General features: G+C 43.9%; 1 protein-coding gene across 7 annotated transcripts in view; it reads left to right on the top strand.

Annotated features, from left to right (window-relative positions):
• The first annotated feature begins 279 nt into the window (after positions 1 to 279).
• Kmt2a (lysine methyltransferase 2A) overlaps positions 280 to 18378 on the top strand; it is an 81837-nt gene continuing 63738 nt past the window's right edge. For 6 of the 7 annotated variants that reach the window (XM_021637959.2, XM_060372787.1, XM_021637956.2 and 3 more), the window contains exon 1: positions 280 to 711. In XM_021637959.2, the coding sequence (XP_021493634.1) occupies positions 280 to 711 (432 nt within the window). Of the gene's footprint in view, positions 712 to 2850; positions 2950 to 18378 lie in introns of all 7 variants that reach the window. The other variant, XM_060372796.1, reaches the window with a different exon arrangement.

Here is an 18378-nt window from a genome sequence, read left to right as displayed (position 1 = left end):
CATGCACTTATCCAGGTTGCAGGGCGGGAGGAGCCGAGCCCGGGGCTCGGCATAGAGCGCTGGCCGCCGGGAGGCGGAGGCGGAGGCCAGAGGCCCACATGCAGATTGCAGGGCGGGCGAGTGCCTTCCGGCGCTCGGCATAGCGGGCCGCGGGGTGCGAGCGGCCAGGAGGCGCCAGGCGGGTTAGGCAGGTTCCGGGGCCTGCCGCTCCCCCCCTCCGCCTCCCCGCCCCCCTGTGTTGTCGCCTCTCCCTCTCGCTGCTTCACTTACGGGGCGAACATGGCGCACAGCTGTCGGTGGCGCTTCCCCGCCCGACCCGGGACCACCGGGGGCGGCGGCGGCGGGGGGCGCCGGGGCCTAGGGGGCGCCCCGCGGCAACGCGTCCCGGCCTTGCTGCTTCCCCCCGGGCCCCCGGCCGGCGGTGGCGGCCCCGGGGCGCCCCCCTCCCCCCCGGCGGTGGCGGCGGCGGCGGCGGCGGCGGGAAGCAGCGGGGCTGGGGTTCCAGGGGGAGCGGCCGCCGCCTCAGCAGCCTCTTCGTCGTCCGCCTCGTCTTCGTCTTCGTCATCGTCCTCAGCCTCCTCAGGGCCGGCCCTGCTCCGGGTGGGCCCCGGCTTCGACGCGGCGCTGCAGGTCTCGGCCGCCATCGGCACCAACCTGCGCCGGTTCCGGGCAGTGTTTGGGGAGAGCGGCGGGGGAGGCGGCAGCGGAGAGGTAAGGGGGCGAGGAACCCCCAGGTTCGGGGTCTCGACCCTCTGCGGAGCCCCTCCCCTCCCCCATCCAGGTTTGAGGAGCATCCCAATTCTGGAAACATCTCGGGGTCCCTAACCTAGTGCAAATGGTCCTCCCATCTTGGGACCCCCTTATGGGCTGCAGACCCCCAGGCGCCCTTACCCCAGGGTTCAGACCCTTCTGGCTAAGGGCGTTTACCCCCACCCCGCCTTTTTCCTCTAGACCCTTCCCCAAATCCCTTGGCACAGACCCTCTTGCGGGGGTTTCCCATCCCGGGACTGAACCCCTCCTCCCTTTCACAGATTACCTCATCCGAGCCAGATTCCTCCCTCCCTCTGCCAGAGACCTGATCCCGCCACATCTCCGCCTCCCTCCCTGGGCAGATGTGTTACTCCTAGGGCAGTCTTCCCCTTGGACATCTCTCGGGTGGTGGCTTCATCCAGGGCCACGTTCTTCTCCCGGCCCTTGGGAAATCCAGGTCCCTTCCTGCACCTTGCTTCCGAAAACCTGACCAACCCTACCTCCATCCCCAGCCAGGTCTTCGCCCTGCCAGTCACTCCCCCTTCTCTCACCTCTACTCCCAGCCCACTCCCACCTCCTGTACACCCGGTCTCTTCCCGCCCTACCCCACGGGAAACCTTTCCTCTCTACCTTGCCTGTCCTCCTCTCTCCTACGATGAGTGCTCTCCTCCTGCGTTAGTCTCTTTCCCCATCTTCCAAGGCTACAGTTCCTAGGCTGCTGGTGTCGGAGATTTACCTCCAACTCCACCCCTTTCCTTCCTTTAGACGAAGGACCAGAGGTGTGTTAGAAAATGGCCCAGTGTCCCCCTAGGCTTGGAGCAGTTCTACTTTTCCAGCCTTCTCCTTGAGAGGAGCAAGCTTTCCTTCCAGCTCTTGAGAAAGGGGCCCCCCGGTGAGGGGTGATGTTTGTGGGGGGACTTGGGCTGCATTCTCCCAAGGGAAGCAGCTGCTCTCTTACCCCACCCACTGCGCCTGAGAGCTTGCAGCCTCTGGCCCTGGCTCCCTCCCGCCCTTCTCTCTCTCTTTTCTCTCTCTCTTTCTCCCTCCCCGTTTTCCTCCCTCCCCTCGTCATTTCATATTGATCCACCTTTTCCTAGGCCAGTCCTGGGTCTTGGAAGGGGCGGAGGAAAGCCGGGTTGGGGTGAGAGTAGATAAGGGGCAGTTTTACGTTAGTGTGGTGGCGGTGGTGGTTGCTTTGGGTTGGGAGAAAGAGGAGGATTATGAAGCAGAGTTAGTCTTTAGGAGAAGGAAGTAAGGTTATCTATCTGCGATTCCTGTTGGGAGGCTTAAGGTGGGTGAAGGGTCAGTACTTTGCCCCTTCCCAGTTAGTAGACGCTTGAAAACCGGGATGCTTTGATGAGCGTTATTCAGCCTTTTTTCAGCGAAAAGGAAAGTTGCCCTGGGAAGGGAAGTTGAGTTCAGGTTCAGTCAGTGGCGTTGCGCATTTGTTTTCCATTGGATGCAGAAAGGGCAGTTTGAATCGCGGGGGGGTGGGGGGTGGAGAATGGGGTGGGGGATGCTAGGAGGAGGAAGAGCAGCTGCCAGGGGCTGAAGTGAAGGGGGGGGTGTAGGGGTTTTGCTGCTCTGGAGTGCTGTTGATTGAAACAGAAAGGGAAAGATAGCAGCCAGCCGTTTCCTGCGTACTCTGCCGTTGGGGCACACAAAATATCCTGGGCAAACCCCTTGTGGCACATTATGACCCGCACCCCTTTAGGCCTTGAGAAGACAGGGAGGGAGAAGCTCCTAAGGACCCCTGCCTCCCCTTTCAAGGAGCTGGCTGGCCTTTTTTTTTTTTATTTTTTTTTTTTATTTTCAAGTTGTTAGCTTTTTAGTCTCCTTTTAAAAATTGTTTCTAAGGCAGCTCAGGAGACTGACAACAACCCGCCTCTCGCAGAGCAAGGAGGACATGATGGGGGCGTGTTCCTTGCTATGTAGATTGCTAGCTGCAGCATCCTCTTTCCCTGCCTCTCTGCTCTGTCTCCACCTCTTTTTCCCAGCCTTCAGAAGGCAGCTGCAGTAAACAGGGTTGTTTGTGAGTACTTGTTGGTTGCTGTAGATTGTTATTTTTTATTTTGAAAGGCCAATTCTGTATTTTTTAAGCTAACAACACAGATCCCATGTAGTTGGAGAACCAAAGGCCTCATACATGACAAAAAGACTGAACGGTTCAGGTTACTTGCATGGAGTTGGTGCTTAAATGTGAGTTGATTTTTTGCTTTTTTTTAAAAAAGGTATAGTAGCAAACAAACAAACAAAAACCTTATATTGACATGCCATTTACCTGCATATTTTCAAAATTAAGACTTGATTGGTTATAAGTAGAGTACTTGGGTATAATAAAGTCTCTACTAGGAAAAGCTGGTGGCTTTGTGGGATTCCTGAAGCTGCAGCATTTTTGTTGTTTGGCATGCTGATGCATTTCGGATTGAAGGGCCATGTGTTCAAGTTCTAAATGTTCTCATCACATATTCAAACAGAGTTTTGTGTCGACAGCTTCCAATCATAACTTTTCAAGAGACTGCTTAGAAAGAGAGACACCTGGATTTAGGGACCTAATGTCTGGGCATCAGAATATTGCATCTGTTGGTCTTTGACAAAGTACCAGTAAAGTTACAGTCAGGTACCAACAGTTTCTCACCTATTGGTGTTATGAGAGGACTGTGAGCTTGTTATTTATTTTGCCTTAATGGTAATTCACGGTGTAAAGCTTGTCGAGGAATTTCAGTTATTACAAATGAGATCAAGTAAGAGGGGAAGGTTTTCTCTTTACAGCTTGTGCCTTAATGGTAGTCTCTATGTTATTGTAAGATGAGAGCGGTTGACTCCTTGTATTAAGTTCTGGTGTTGTTATTTATTCCTCAACTGGGCTTGAATGAGCTGTTGATAAGCATTTTGTCTGGTAGTTTGAGGCCATCTAGCGTGTTATATGTTGTTCACAGTAAACCAGAATGTCAGCCTGTGACCTGGTGGATTTCAGCATGGAAACCAAGCATTTTGTGACATAGTCTCACACATCAGTGGTAGAGTTCCACGGGGCTTACTTCAGGCTGACATATTTACAGGACTCTAAATGTTGCTTCTTAGAACTTACTCAAGCATCTTAGGATGTCTTTTTTTTTTTAATTTTTTTAATTTTTAATTATTTTTTAGGAAGTCTTGTCTGGACTCTTGAAATGGTTATTTGACCCAGAAGGATTCTAAGCTTTTTAAATTGTGGTTTACTTTATGCGAATAGTAACTTGAAGTTGCATGTAATCAAAGCTGAGTTCTAGAGCTGTGTGACAGCACTTCAGATGCCCCTATAGGACCATGTTATTCACAGGAGACCTGTCCTTCATTGCCATTGGTTCTTTGCTCTCCTTGGATAGAAATCTCTCTGGTAACAGCCACATGTGAGTTTCTTGGGACTCTGTTCTGTTATGTTGAGGTGATTTTTCAAAATACATAGATGTTTGGGCGCTTTGTATCAGATTGTACACTTGCCCATTTAATGATCATTGTTATTAGGAGGAATTTCATCTTGGTGGGAGAGTTTTCATTGTATGGAAAAAACCATAAGGATTTTGCTGAAGTTGACAACAAAAGTGGAGTTTGAGTGAGGGAGCAGAACTGAAGCTTTGTGGGCTCTTGTAGGACAGTCGCACAGAGGTCTGGGTCTTGTGTTTTTACATGATCTTCATAGTGTCAGCAGCTGACTCAGGTGAGGACCATTTAAATAAGCATAGCCAGGCAACATCCTCGGTTGACTAGAATTTGCACTGGTTCAACATAATTTTCAGAAATATTTTAGTAGCTAGCAGTCTTCATTTCATGTGCCTTTTCTGTCACCTTTTAAGACATTAAAAGTAGTTTTCTCTTGATCTCAACATTGCACACTTTAATTAAATGTGATATTAAAACTGAATTACAGCATTGGTACATATTTGTTTTCCTCCAAAGTTTCAGTAAAGTCCCTATGGCTTGGGGCAGGCTTTTAGATTGGGCTTAGAAAAGAGGCTAGTTTTGTAGCTGGAAGGCAGCTGGAGAGTGTCTGTGATTTTTTTTTTTCCCCTTTTAATTACAAAAAATTAATGTTAACCAGGTGTATGTACCCAAAGAGCTGTTACTTTTTCATGGTCTCCATAGCGAACGGTGAGCTTGGCAGAAGCTGAATGAAGCTGAGAGCACACAGTGGAGTGTACACCAGTGTGTGTGAGCCCTCTTACCCTTCTGTCAGTGTCCATTAGGACACAGGGAGCAATTCATATGTCTTATTTGCTTGTTTGTTTTTGAGACATGGTCTTGCTTTGTAGACTAGGCTGGGCCTGAGTTTGTGGAGATCTGCTATTCAGTATTTCCTGAGTGCTGGGATTAAAGGCATGTGCCACTATGCCCAACTGGGCAGTTTACTTCTAACCGTAATTTCTGGTGTATAAATGAAGTTGTACTAAAATAGCTCACAAACCTTTCTGTTCTCTTAGTCTTACTCCTTTCTTCTTCTCCTTCTTCATCATCATCATCAAGTCACAGTGTTGCCGTGTAGCTCTGGTTGTCATGTAGCTCTGGTTGTCATGGAACGCTATATGAAAACCAAGCTAGCCTTGAATTTATTCATCTTCCTGCCTTGGTGTCCCCCAAGTGCTGGGATCATAGGCATGCACCACCACGCCTAGACCCGAATTTCTTATTCTGAATTTATTTCAAGAGCTAGAGTAAGTGAGACTCTTTGGTGCCTTTTAGTATCAGATTGTACACTTGCCCATTTAACTATCATTGTTATTAGGAGAAATTTCATCTTGCTGGGAGAGTTTTCATTGTATGGAAAAAACCATAAGGATTTTGCTGAAGTTGACAACAAAAGTGGAGATCCTTTTGCGATGGGATCTAGCTGTGTTGCTCATGCTGATCATGAACTTCAAGGCTCAAGCAATCTTCCTGCTTCAGTCTCTTAAGTTACTGGGACTACAAACACATAGCAGTGTACCTGACTTGAAGATCAAAATTGAAATGAAATGTTGAGTCCATGTAGAAATAATCTCCTTGTTTGGCCAGATTTGTTTCCATTGCCATAGTTTTCTTCCCTAAAAGGAAGCTAGATTCAGTCTGTATGATATATTTAGGTGTGTAAGCTTTTAAATGAAAAAGAAAAATCCATCTCATCAATGTGTCTATAGATCCAGAGCAATAATACCGCCTCTGAGTTAGCTGTTAGTATGTTCTGAAATGAAGTGCTGAATACTGAGAATGCAATCTTAAGGTCTCTTTCTCTCTCTTTCTGAAAGCCATATACCATGTCTCCATCCTTCCCTCCCAAGTAAGCATCTCAGGGCACATATTCCTGGTGGAAACGATTCACAAAATAGTGAGTTCCCTTCTGATTTGAGGTAAAGAAAAAATGCTCCCATTTGGGCTTCATTTCTCATCTCTGCTCACCTTGGAGCTGTCCTTCCAGAGAGCAGCTGTGCAGCCTGTGCCAACCAGTTGCCTCCTTTACTCTGGCTGGAGGGGGTGGCAGCGGTACTTTTGCCTGCTTGGAGGCGTAACAGACTGCAGCGCCTCTCTCTCTCTTTTGGAGACTCACTGTGTTTTAATTGTAGGTCTCCTAATTAAGATCTCTTTGTGCCTGCCCACATTCCTCTAGTGTTGGCACAGAGCTTCAGCTCCCTTCTAGCACTTAGCTGAAGGCCTTCAATCGGGCCTTTTGTGAGTATCTGTCTTGTCTCCATTCTTCTGCCAAGGTGGCATGCGTGGCCTGGGTTTAGAGGAAGGGGGCACTTGGTGACCGTCACTGTACTAGTAGGAACCTTCTTGAGGATGGCCTCGATGGACCCTTTCTCTGTTTGCATGTCATTTTCTGGGATTAAGAAAGGTTAAATTACTAATGAGTCTGGCATGATGCACCTACAGTTCAACCAGATTCTTAACCCTCTAGGCACCAGTACGAAGTGGATGCTAAAGAGCTCAATGTTACAAAGTACTTCCTCCAATCTCATCAGGATTGGCTCATGAAATTTGGGGAATTAAGTTTGATCATAGGTTAAGTCAGAAACCTGTAAAAAAAAATTTTTTTTATTTTTGTGGGCTGCTAGGTTGTGAGGATAAATAATAGAATGAAATTATTGACTGACCCCAAATTGTACCAGACTTTTGAAACAGACTGAAAAAAAAATAGCTTTGAGATTGGGATTGGAGTTAGCTTTTTAAAAATTACATTTATTGTGCATGCATGAGCAAGCCTGTACAAATGTACGTGTATTCATGTTTTAGCATTTCTATGGAGATCAGAAGATAACCTGTGGGAATTGGTTATCTCCTTCCACCAAATGGGACCTAGGAATCAAACTCAGGTTGTCAGGTTTGCAGCAAGTGCCTTTACTTACTGAGCCATCTCATGCGCCTCTGAACTTTTTTTTTATATATTTTTAATTTTTTTCACTAAAATTGCTTGCTAATTGTAGGTGCCAGTATTTCTTGAGGTCAGGAACTGGCTGAGCTGAGCTTCTAGAATAGTTTCAGAATAAGCTAGAATAATTTCTGTAAAAGGTAGCTCAGCTTTGGTTTCCATTATAATGGTGTTAAAAATATAGCCTACCCTTTCGTAGGTCTCATGTAGCATGCTAGAGGAAATGGGAGGAAAGGATCTTAAACCTTCACCTGTGCCCAGATGGTTTCCTTGATCGCATCACTATGAGGTAGGCAGACAAAGGGCCATTTTGTTGTCGTTCCTGTCACTTCTTGGTGGTGAAGGCCTGAGAAGAAGGATGTCCAGGATCTTTTATGGCATGCATTAAATAAGCTGCAGGCCTCTGTCTTATACCTGAGTGGGTGGTTTTATGGCCTAATTCTCTAATTGCTGGCATTTATGACAGTGTGGATGCTACTGGCTCTGTGGCTGAGGTAGATTGTACTGGGAATAGGGAGAGAAAAGGGGCCCTTTTGTTAGCCTTTCATTTTCCCCTTCAATAAGGTCTCTGAGAAAGCCCTGAGGAAATGCTCAGACACTAGAACTGAGAGAATGACTTCCCATAAAATGGTTCTTTATGTTTTTAAAAGGAATGAGTTGCTTTTCTTGACCTATCCAAAGAAATCCATACCACCATTGTTAAATATTTCAATGAGTTTTTTTTACCTTGTCAGGTTACACATCTCATGGGAGGCCAACCATGAGGCTGAAGCCCTTACCTTAGGTTTGCTTTTAAAGACCTGACCTACAATTGTAAACTTGCAGAGGATACAGGTTCTGTTGTAGGGTTAGCACAAAGCTTCCTGGTTTAACTTTTTATATTCAGAACATACCACTCTAATAGATTTTAGTTTAACAGTGGTATAAATCTAAAAGTTAGTTAGCAGTTTTCTGCACAGCACATGAAAATTCCCCCTTCTTTGAAATGAGTAGTTGTTTTTCTGTTTGACAAATAGACTGGAGGGATTTCCCCAGATGCATTACCTCTAATTCTTGCTTCAGCAAGACTGTATGAGGTACCAGTGGGCGGGTCTATTTCACTAGTGTTTATTTCAGAGTTGGAGTTTCTTCTGTATATTTTACCTGTTTTCTTTCATTTCTGGTTGTGTGTTTTATTGGAATGTTTGTAGATGTGTTGATGACATTTTTAACATCTGTACTGCATGAGAGCTCTGACTCTCATTTTTTGATGCACTGCAAAAAGCATTGTTCCATTTTCCTTTTACTGCGTCAAAGTAATTGTGGCTCTCTGTCTTGAAATCGGAGAGGAACATGATTTGTGAGTGGTTTTTATTGGAGGAAATATGCTCCTTGGGCTCACTTCTGAACTTGCTTCTAAAAACTAGGGAGCAGTTGATCACATTCATATTAATTATCTCCCTCCTAGAACACTAAATGTTGATAGGTGCCTGAATTTAACTTCTGTTTATTTATCAAACCAGACTAACTTCTAGATCAAATGCAATACTGTCCCTAGGTTATTCCCTTTAATTATAAGCAGTAAAATCTTGAGGATAACATCTCTTTAAGCTTGGTTAATGAGCAAATCCTTTTGTAATCTCTGGCTGGGAGTTTTTATTTGTGCATATATGAATGCCTTTACAAAGGGGATGGAGAATCTCATAGTCTAATCTGGAATAGTGTGAGATAATATAGCACAGTGATTAGGAGCTGCTAAAACTGGGCTCTGGATTTAGATTGCCTGGGTTCAAGTCTTAATTTAGCCATGTATTAGCTGAATGACTTTGCAGAGTTTAACTCCTTCATGACTTAGTTTCTTCTTTTGCAAAACAGGGGTAACCATGCTTCATAAGAGTATTTATCGTGAGGCTTAATTGAGACCATGCATGCAAAGCACTTTAGCACTTTGCTTAGCACATAGGGAGCCCTAGTTATTATTAGAATGAGAAAATGAAACGGCACGAGAGCTGTAATCTTTTCATCATAACTGGATTGTTTTATCATCATAACTGGATTGTTTTATTACTTTGAGGTATGCCTAAGTGTGTGTGCACACAAAGCTATTTGAGTGCTGTGGTTGACCCCAGCCCTGACATGACAAGTACACTGTGTGTCCTGACTTCAGAATGTTACTGATTTTACTCTGGGTCTCAAGTTACCTGTAAGCTAAGTGGAACCAAACTGAAGGACAACTACCCATCCTGGTAACAGCAGGTACCGTTGGTAGACTAGGAACACAGAATCAGAGGGGAGAAGGAAAACAAGGAAGTTTGGCTCCTGAGTTGTGGAATATCAGACCCATGCATCTTCATAGGAGTTGCTGTCCTTGGTCTTTATAACTAATATATCTTTTCCCTGTGTAGCTCTGGCTGTCCTGCAACACTCTGTAGACCAGGCTGGCCTTGAACTCAGAGAGACCCACCTGCCTCTGCCTTCCAAGTGCTGGGAATAAAGGTGTGCGCCATTTTGCCTGGCTATTACTAACATTCTTAATTTTTTTATTGTTGTAATCACTTGGTGGTCCCTTAACCAAAAACCTCAGGATTCGCACCCCCATTCACAGGTTCAGATCCATTGGTCTGTAATTGGTAACTATTTGACGTTTGTTCTCAAGTTTCAATTTGGACAGAATTAATGTTGGTTGATCTAGAAAGATCAGTGCAATTAACACTTTAATTATAGAAGAGATCCTGAATTATAAGTTACAAATTCTGGGGCTTGAAACTTGAGAAATAACAGTAGCTTCAAGTAGTAAAATTTGAATTAAAGTTTAAAAATAATTAATAGAGAGAATAGTAAAAATAAGAAGGAAAGACACAGGGCTGGAGACAGGACACAGTGGCTAAGAGTCTGCCTGTGTAGAAGACCTGTGTTTGATTCCCAGTACTAGATGGCAACTCAGGCATCTGTAACTCCAGGTCCAGGGAATCTAATATCCTCTTCTGGTTTCCTAGGCATGAGGCACTCACACGGTATACAGACACACATTCAGGAAAAACATAAATCTAAAAAATGTTGTATCTGTGTGAATGTTTTGCCTGCATGTGTGTATGTGCAGTAGGTGCATGCAGTACCTGCCTGAAGAAGGGGTTGGATACCCTGGAACTGGAATTACAGGAGGCTGTGAGCCATCATGGGAGTACTGGGAAGAAAACTCAGGACCTTTGCAAGAGCAGCAAGTGGTCTTAACCGCTGAGCTGTCTTTACTCTTTCCAGTCCTGTAGTACCTCTCTTAAATGAGAACATGTTTGGGGCCAGTTAAGTGGCTCAGTGGATAAAAGATGCTTGATACTGAACTTAATGACCTGAGTTTGATCCCTACAATCCACATGGTGGAAGGAGAGAACCAACTTCTGCAAGTTGCCTTCTGACCTCCGTATGTATACTCTGACATACACAGACACACACGCCTGTACTTATGCACACAGATCATACATACATACAGAGTAAATATAGCCAGACTTTTTATAGAAAGGAAATGCCTACTGAAACACTACATGCCATCTTTTATACGTCCAGGCAATAGCTTTCCTTCAGTCATGTGCCTAGGGGGTAGCAGAGTTAAGATTCAAACTCTTAATGTGTTTCAGCCTCTGAGTTCACTCTAGGTCTCCACCTTGTATTGAAGTTCTTTCTCTTCCCACCCCTATCCACTGGTGTCTGAGTCCCTGTGTAGACCAGGTTGACTTCAAACTCAGGGATCCATCTGCCTCAGCCTCCCATAAAGGACTTAGTTTTAAAGGTCCTAAGTGTGGGTTTGGAAGTGATGCTGAGGTATTATGATTAGATGGCATTATCTTTTACATAGATAGCATTTAGCATTGATCAGCCCCTTACTTGAATATTGTTTCCATTTCTAGGTTCCTCAGCTTAAAAAGGAAGAGGAGATCTTGGAGATGGTTGTTAGGGGACTCAAGCTGTTAGTATAATTGGAAATCAGTAAGGAAAGGTTGAGAGAATGAAGGGTTAAGAACATAATTCTTCAAAAACTCTAGCTTTACTGATCCTGGAATAAGAGAAAAAAGGTTTAAACTAAATGGGGGTGGGGTTGGGTTGAAAAAGAACTTGTTGCTAATGATGGTTGTCACAGTGATAGAAGAAGGTTACCAAAATAATTCTCTCTGGAGGTAAATTTTAAGAATGCAGTTCTGTCTACATATGTATAAAGTGACCTCTCTCTGCCTTCCCTTCCGGTAAATCAATAAATACAGCCAAACTCAACTCTTTGAGGACATGGATTGTGTCTTATATCTTTTAATATTCCTCAAGGGATCCTAGGACCTGGCTGGCTCCTCAAGAAGTATTTGATTTGGATTGTCAATGTATGACAATAATTAATTTTTGTACTAAGCTTCCAGAGAAATGTCTTTATGAAATAATGGTTTTTGTAGTGGTTTTATAGGAGAATAAAAACTTTTTAAAGTGAAGCTAAGAGACAAATGCTAGACATCAAAAAGAAGCAGGAATAGGAGCAGACGTGGTCCTCATATGGGAAATAAGTAATTGCCTGTTTTTTTTTTGTTTTTTTTTTTTGCCCAGCTTCGGTTGTGCATTAAAGAAAAAGGCTCCAGGACCACCACCTATGGAGGGTTGTAACGGAATGCTTGCAAGTTGCTTCCAGTCTAACGTCAGCTTGCTTCATGTGAATGAGTCTTATAAAAACCTCTGACCCTTGGCTTTTGAGTCTCTGTGGAGGGTTTGCATCACTCAGAATGAAACCTTTTTAGATATGTTAGGTTGCAGAAAGCATTTCCTGTACAGTCAGACTGAGAGCTGTGAATTGGGATTATTCATCTAGATTACTAAAACTCTGGGCAGAGTTCATATTCACACCAGCCGTCTTTCCCACTGTCAGGACCTTAATTGGGGTTGTTGAACTGTGAGAATTTTTAAATTTAGAACTGGGAATTGTGTATCAATGCCTACTTTTAAGTGAGTTACTATCAGTTTATTCTCTAAGTTTCATCAAGTCATGTCCACTTATAACCAGTTACTCTTATGGGACGACTACAGTTCATAGAAGCTGGTTCACTGCAGGAGTGCTGTGAGTGGAGCCAAAGTGAAGGGCTGTCATTAGAAACCAGAGAGGAGAGCAGACTCATGCTGCACTTGTAGTTTTTAGTTGCTAACCACAGTAATCCATACTCAGGGAGGGGAGAAGACAGAAACACAGAATTCCCTTTTGCTTTTTCTGTTCTCCTTGTTTTGTTTTTGTTTTGGTCTCTGTAGACCAGGCTGGCCTTGAATTCACAGAGATCTACCACATTGGTCTGTTGTCTTTCTTGAGAGCCTCCTACTCTCAGAAGAATTTTTTTTTTTTAAATAGCAGGGACTTTAAAAAAAAGTAGTTTAATGCTACCTCGTGGGCTTCTCAGAACTTGATAGCAAACTTATAAATATGATACAGTTGTCAGTAGAACATGAGTTCCCTGACTACAGTATTTGAACAGTATGTCCTAAAAAATAATGAATTGATGGAGAATTGGGTAGCCCTGTGTCTGTCCTAAATGAGGTTGTTCATATTGTTATTCTTCACATTGCTTCTTTGTGGAGAGATGGCCCTGTTTACTTTAGAGGGAAGGAAGTTGTGGCTTTCTCAGTGATACTCAAATTGCTATTGGTCAGTCAGTTGCCCATGGTCCTAAAAGGAAAGATGAAACTTGACTTTGCATCTTGATGAGAACAACAAACTAGGAGAGAACTGAAATCTTAAGGTGAAAACGTAGTTGAGAGCCAGGCATGGTAGCTCATGCCTGCAGTCCCAGCACTCAGGAGGGTGAGTCAAGAGAATTGCTACTTAGTGAGTAATAGGCCAACCAGGATTATATCCCAAGACCTTTATCTCAGAAGGAAAGGAGAAAAGAAAGAGGGAGGAAAGGAAGGAAGGGAGAAAAAAAAATCCTAAACTTGAATTAGGATATAGCTCAAAATGAAGTTAACTGCTTCAAGGTGGGGAGTAAGAGAACAAATCCTCTTACAATGAAAAGAGCCAGTCCAAAATGAAGTGAGTGAGTGTTTACTATTCCAGCCTGTACATCTGGTTGCCTGTTAGAGAAGACAGCCCTGTGCTTGTGGTTCCTAACATAGTTTCTATATTGTGCTAGGTAGGTGGGCTTATTGTTTTTTCTTTGACAAACAGATAAACCAGTTCAGACTTGAAAACTGGGGAGGCTGGAATTGTATTTGTTTTCCTGAGACAGGGTCTCCTGTAGCCTTGAACTTGTGGTATAACTGAGGCTGGCTTTGAACTCTGGATTCTCTTGCTTCTGCCTCCTAGGTGCTGGTATTACAGACCTGTGCCACCATGCTCAGCCTTGATTATTTGCTTTTAATGATTCTATAAAGTAACTTGGGTCATTGCCAAGAATCTGAATAGCCTACTGTCTGAGCTGCTGCTTGCATCCCACTGTTTTGTTTTTAAGACAGACGAGCTATTTTATGACTTCCTCTCTTTCTGAAGCAGGGTGGGTAGAATTCACCTGGCTCATTTGCTTAGCTCCCTGGAGCATCTTTGCTTCTTGCTCATGTTGACATGGATGGGTTTGAGGGGCACTGTCTTCCACCTGTTAAGCTATGTAGTGCTTGTGGGTCTCATGTAACAGTTGCTAGGTACAACTGAATTAAAAGCTTGAAAACTAAAGCTCATTTTTGTATATTGAAAGTATGGCCTCCTATTGTTACTGAAGAACAGTGTGTTACAGTCTGCACCCTTTAATCCCAGGATCCCAGGTGACCTTTCCCTGTTAACCTTTTTTTTTTTTTTTCAACAGCAGTCAGAGATCATATGTAAAAGGGCTTAAGTCTCTTCCTCCCTGTGGTGCATTCAGACAGTCAACTGTCATCCCCTCCCCCCCATGCACTGGCCATCAGAGAGAATTGGCCACTGTATATATTTCTTTTCTTTTTTAAAGCAAGCTCTTAACTGTGAAGACTAGCAAGTGGATTATTCTCAAAGACAGTTCTGTTAACATTAGTTTAAAGAACTTTGGCCTTCAAATTATCAATTCCCAAAGTATCTTGCAAAGTGCTATAATTATTTTAGTACTTACATTCATGTTATATTTTAACCTGAACTTAAAAAAAAAAAAAGTAGCTTGTCAAATGCTGAAATTCTAGCACTTGGTCACTTAGGAGTTCTTGGGAATTTGGGGATCCTAGGGCTTTGTATGTGTTGGATAAACACTCAACTGCTGAACTATTATTATTTTATTTTAAAGGATGAATTTTTATTTGTTTGTTTGTTTAAAGAAAGGTCTCTTGTAGCCCAGGCTGGCCTGGAACTCACAGAGATCTGCCTGCCTCTACTTCCCAAGTGCTGGGGTTAAAGGTGTGCCCCACCAACCACACTGAGAGACTGAGCTCTTCTTGATCCTCCTGCTTCCACCTTCCAAATACTGTAGTTAGTAGCATGTACTATACACCCTGCTGTGAGGCAGAGTCTTGCTAACTTGCCTAGGCCTGCCTATCTTCCTGCCATAGTATCCCAAGTTACTGGGATTACAACCGTTTATGTGCGTATTTGATGGTGATGTTACACTGGGCATAAAAATAGAGAAATTTTAAAACTAACCTCAAAGTGTTTGATAGTGTTTTCTTTTCAGTTTAAGGGAACTTGGTAGTACTTGTATGCCACTTTCTCTAATCAGAGCGCCCACTCCTGTATTGGGCCATCTTTTCCACTTGGATCCTGGACTCCAGCCCTTCTGTCTACGCAGTGTCACACCTGCCATCATCCCTCGCTTGCATAAGTAGTTTCCCAACCCATCGTAGTATAAAACCATCCGTGTGAATACAATCCTCCTTTTACAAAACCGGTGGCCCATGTCCTCCTCCAGTTACTGCCCGAGTTTTCCTCCCTTTTACAACAGACCAGTCTTTAAAGTGTTGTAATTGCTGTCTCCACTTTCTCACCACTTAGGCTGTCGTCTGCTGCAGTGGAGGTAAGTAGTTTTTCCCCAAGGCTCAGCTGAAATAGTTTTTATTAAAGTCTTCAAGGGTCTCAATAGCTAGGTGGGTCTCAGTCCTTGTCTGTCTAAACCCTTTTGTAGCTTGTGAACCAGCTAAGCATCACTCCCTTCATTTTTCCCCTGGACCTTGACACACTACTCACCAGCTATTAATGTTCAGTGTTCAGTGGTCAGCGCTCAGCATGGCCTTTGTCTTCGCAGAGTCTGCCTAGGAACGGAACATCCCGGAGTCCACCTTCTGCTGCCTTCCATCCCCAGGGGGTCTTTTCTAGGCTTCGTCTATATACTGAAACTACTATGAAAAATTTAGTTAGTTAGTTAGTTAGTTTGTTTGTTTGTTTGTTTATTTTTGGTTTTTGGGACAGGGTTTACCCCTGGCTGTCCTAGACTCACTTTGTAGACCAGGCTGGCCTTGAACTCACAGAGATCCTTATGGCTCTACCTCCCCAAGTACTGGGATTACAGGCATGTACCACTGCGCCTGGCTCAAAATTTAGTTTTCAATACTGGCTACTTTGTGGAGTTCCTGACTTTATAACCAACTGCATATTTGACATTTTTATTTGGATAATAGTAATAATAACTTGCTAACATTTACTGAGTGTTTATTGTAGACCAGGCTATATTGTAACTCCTCACATATATTTCCTCACCTAATCTTCATGACCCTCTGTGAGGTGCCACTGTTCCTAACCTACAGGCAAGGAAATGGTTAGGTATTTGGAGTCCAGTAGGTATTTCATACCAACCATCTCCCAAAAGTCTTTATTCCCCCTGCCCCATCTTTAAACCTTTGCCATTCCCATTCTGTTTTGGGTTGAATTTCCAAGTAGACAATTGCTCAGGCCTAAAACTCCATAGGAGGTGTGCTTGATTTTTTTTCTCTCTACTACATCCAAAACATACCCTAACTCCCAGCTTCCTCTCACTAATTCCTTTACCTACAGCCCAGACATACCCCTGTAGTCTCTTGCCTGGACTACCTTTTCTTGTACTCTTCCTTTGCAGAGTTTGTTCTTCCCATGTATCAGTATTTTAACAGGAATAAAATGTATCAGTATCAGAAATATTGTTTATTCCTGTTAAATCTAGCAGTATGTGCCACCACTGCTAGAATAAACTGCAATTCTTCAACTACAGCCCAAGGCAAGATGGCCTCTGGCCCAGCATGAGTTCCTTCTAGACCTCTTCTCATTCATTCTGTCACAGAGCCACTCTGGCTGCCACACATGATGCTTGTTGCTGTCTCTAGACTTTTGTGCTTGTTGTTGGGCTCTCACGCCATCTAGGCCTTTATGTTTGGATTTTCCTCATTTAGGTCCATTCAGCAAGTTTGTCTCTGCAGATGCCAGATGCTCTCTGTTATGGAGTAGGGACTGTAGAGAATTGTCAATGAATGAGGTGCTGGGCACCAATGAAAGTTTATTTATTGGTTGTTCACACCTGTAATTCCAGCACTCAGGAGGCTGAGGCACAAAGAGTATTGTGAGTTTGAGACCACCTAGGCTAGATAGTTCCAGGTCAGCATAGGGCTACAGAGTGAGACCTTGTCTCTCAACAAAACAAAACAGTCAGATGAGGCAGGAGGATTGCCAGGGATTTATATTGAGGCCCTGACCCAAAAAGCAAATAAGCCTCAAAATAATTAATATAACGTGTTTTTTCTTTTGTGTATTTGTATGATGTGTGCATATGTGGAGGTTGGAGACCAACTTCCAATATTTTCCTCTACCACATTTCACCATATTTTTTTAAGAGGGGGACTTTTACTAAACCTGGAGTTTGTTTTCTCTTCAGACTGACTAGACATCAAACCTCCCTGGAATCTGCTTGTCTCTATTCCCACTAGCATTGTGGGATGCATAGTGCCATTCCTGGCTTTTATGTAGGTGTCCGGGATTTGAACTCAAGTCCTTGTGCTTGTCCACTGAACCATCCTCAACCTCCCCAACCTCATTTCATGTATGTGTGTGTGTGTGTGTATATATATATATATATATATATATATATATATATATATATATTTCTTTTTTGAGACAGTCTCACTGATATAATTTTACTTTTTGTTTATTTTGTTTGTTGGTTGGTTTTTGTTTTTTTCTTTTTTGAGATAAGGTTTTGCTGTGTAACAGCCCTGGCTGTCCTGGAACTCCATTTGTAGACCAGATTTGCCTTCAGCTCACAGAAATCCACCTGCCTCTGCCTCCTGAGTGCTGGGATTAAAGGTGTGCATCACTGTGCCCGATCTCTAATTTTAAATTTATTTATCTGTTAGGTTCGAGCATACATGTGGAAGTCAGAGGATAGCTTGGCCAGAGTTGGTTCTCTCTTTGTATGTGGGTCCCAGGGATCAAACTCAGGCTTGTAGGCTTGGCAACAAGTCTTCATCCTCTGAAGCACCTAGTTAGCCCCCATATAATTTTTATGGGTGAGAAATACTGTTTTAGGCTTTCAAGCCATTTAAAAGTGGCATAAGACACCTCAGTCTTGAGTTTGTTTTATGTGTGAGTGTTTGTGCCACATGTATGCCTGCTGCGCTCAGGTCAGATGAGTGCATTGGATCTTTTGGAGCTGGAGTTATAGATGGTTGTGAGGTACTGTGTGGGTGCTGGGAACCAGGCCTGGTCCTGTGCAGGAGCAGCAAGTGATCTTAATAGCTGAGCTATCTCTCAAATATTTTAATCTGAAGTCATGGGACAAACAGAAGTAGCTCTTGGTTTTCCCAGCCCTTGGTGAATTGCTACCTCAGAGATGCCTTTTCCTGGTTTCTCAGTGGCTTACCTCACAGCTGGCATGTCACTCTTTCCTGTCCATTTCTTGTTCGTGTTTATTTTCTGTCTCTACCCACTAGATAGGTGCTTATGGGGCAGGGTTTTGTTACTTCCATGTTGCTAGTTAGTTGGGGTTTTTGTTGTTGTCTGCCCTCCCCCCCCCAACCTGACAAAAGCTAGGTCATCTGGGAAGAGGGAACTTTAACTGAGAAAAATACCTTCATCAGACTGGCCTGTAGGCAAGTCTATGGAAGCATTTTATTGATTGAGTTGATTGATTGATGTGGGTACCATTACCGTCCCTGGGCTGGTAGTCCTGGGAGGTGTAGTAAAGGTAGCTGAATGAGCCTGGAGAGCAAGCCACTAAGCAGCTTTCCTCTGTAGTTCCTGACTGCCCTGCTTGAGTTCGTGCTGTGACTTCCCACATTGATGGACTGTGGTGGGGAGGGTAATGGACGCCAAATGAGCCCTTTCCCTCCAGGTTGCT

The sequence above is a fragment of the Meriones unguiculatus genome, chromosome 1 (assembly GCF_030254825.1).
Source record: "Meriones unguiculatus strain TT.TT164.6M chromosome 1, Bangor_MerUng_6.1, whole genome shotgun sequence".
Classification (NCBI taxonomy): domain Eukaryota; kingdom Metazoa; phylum Chordata; class Mammalia; order Rodentia; family Muridae; genus Meriones; species Meriones unguiculatus.
Note: the sequence above shows the minus strand (reverse complement) of the source record. Positions and strands in the feature narration are given on the sequence as shown.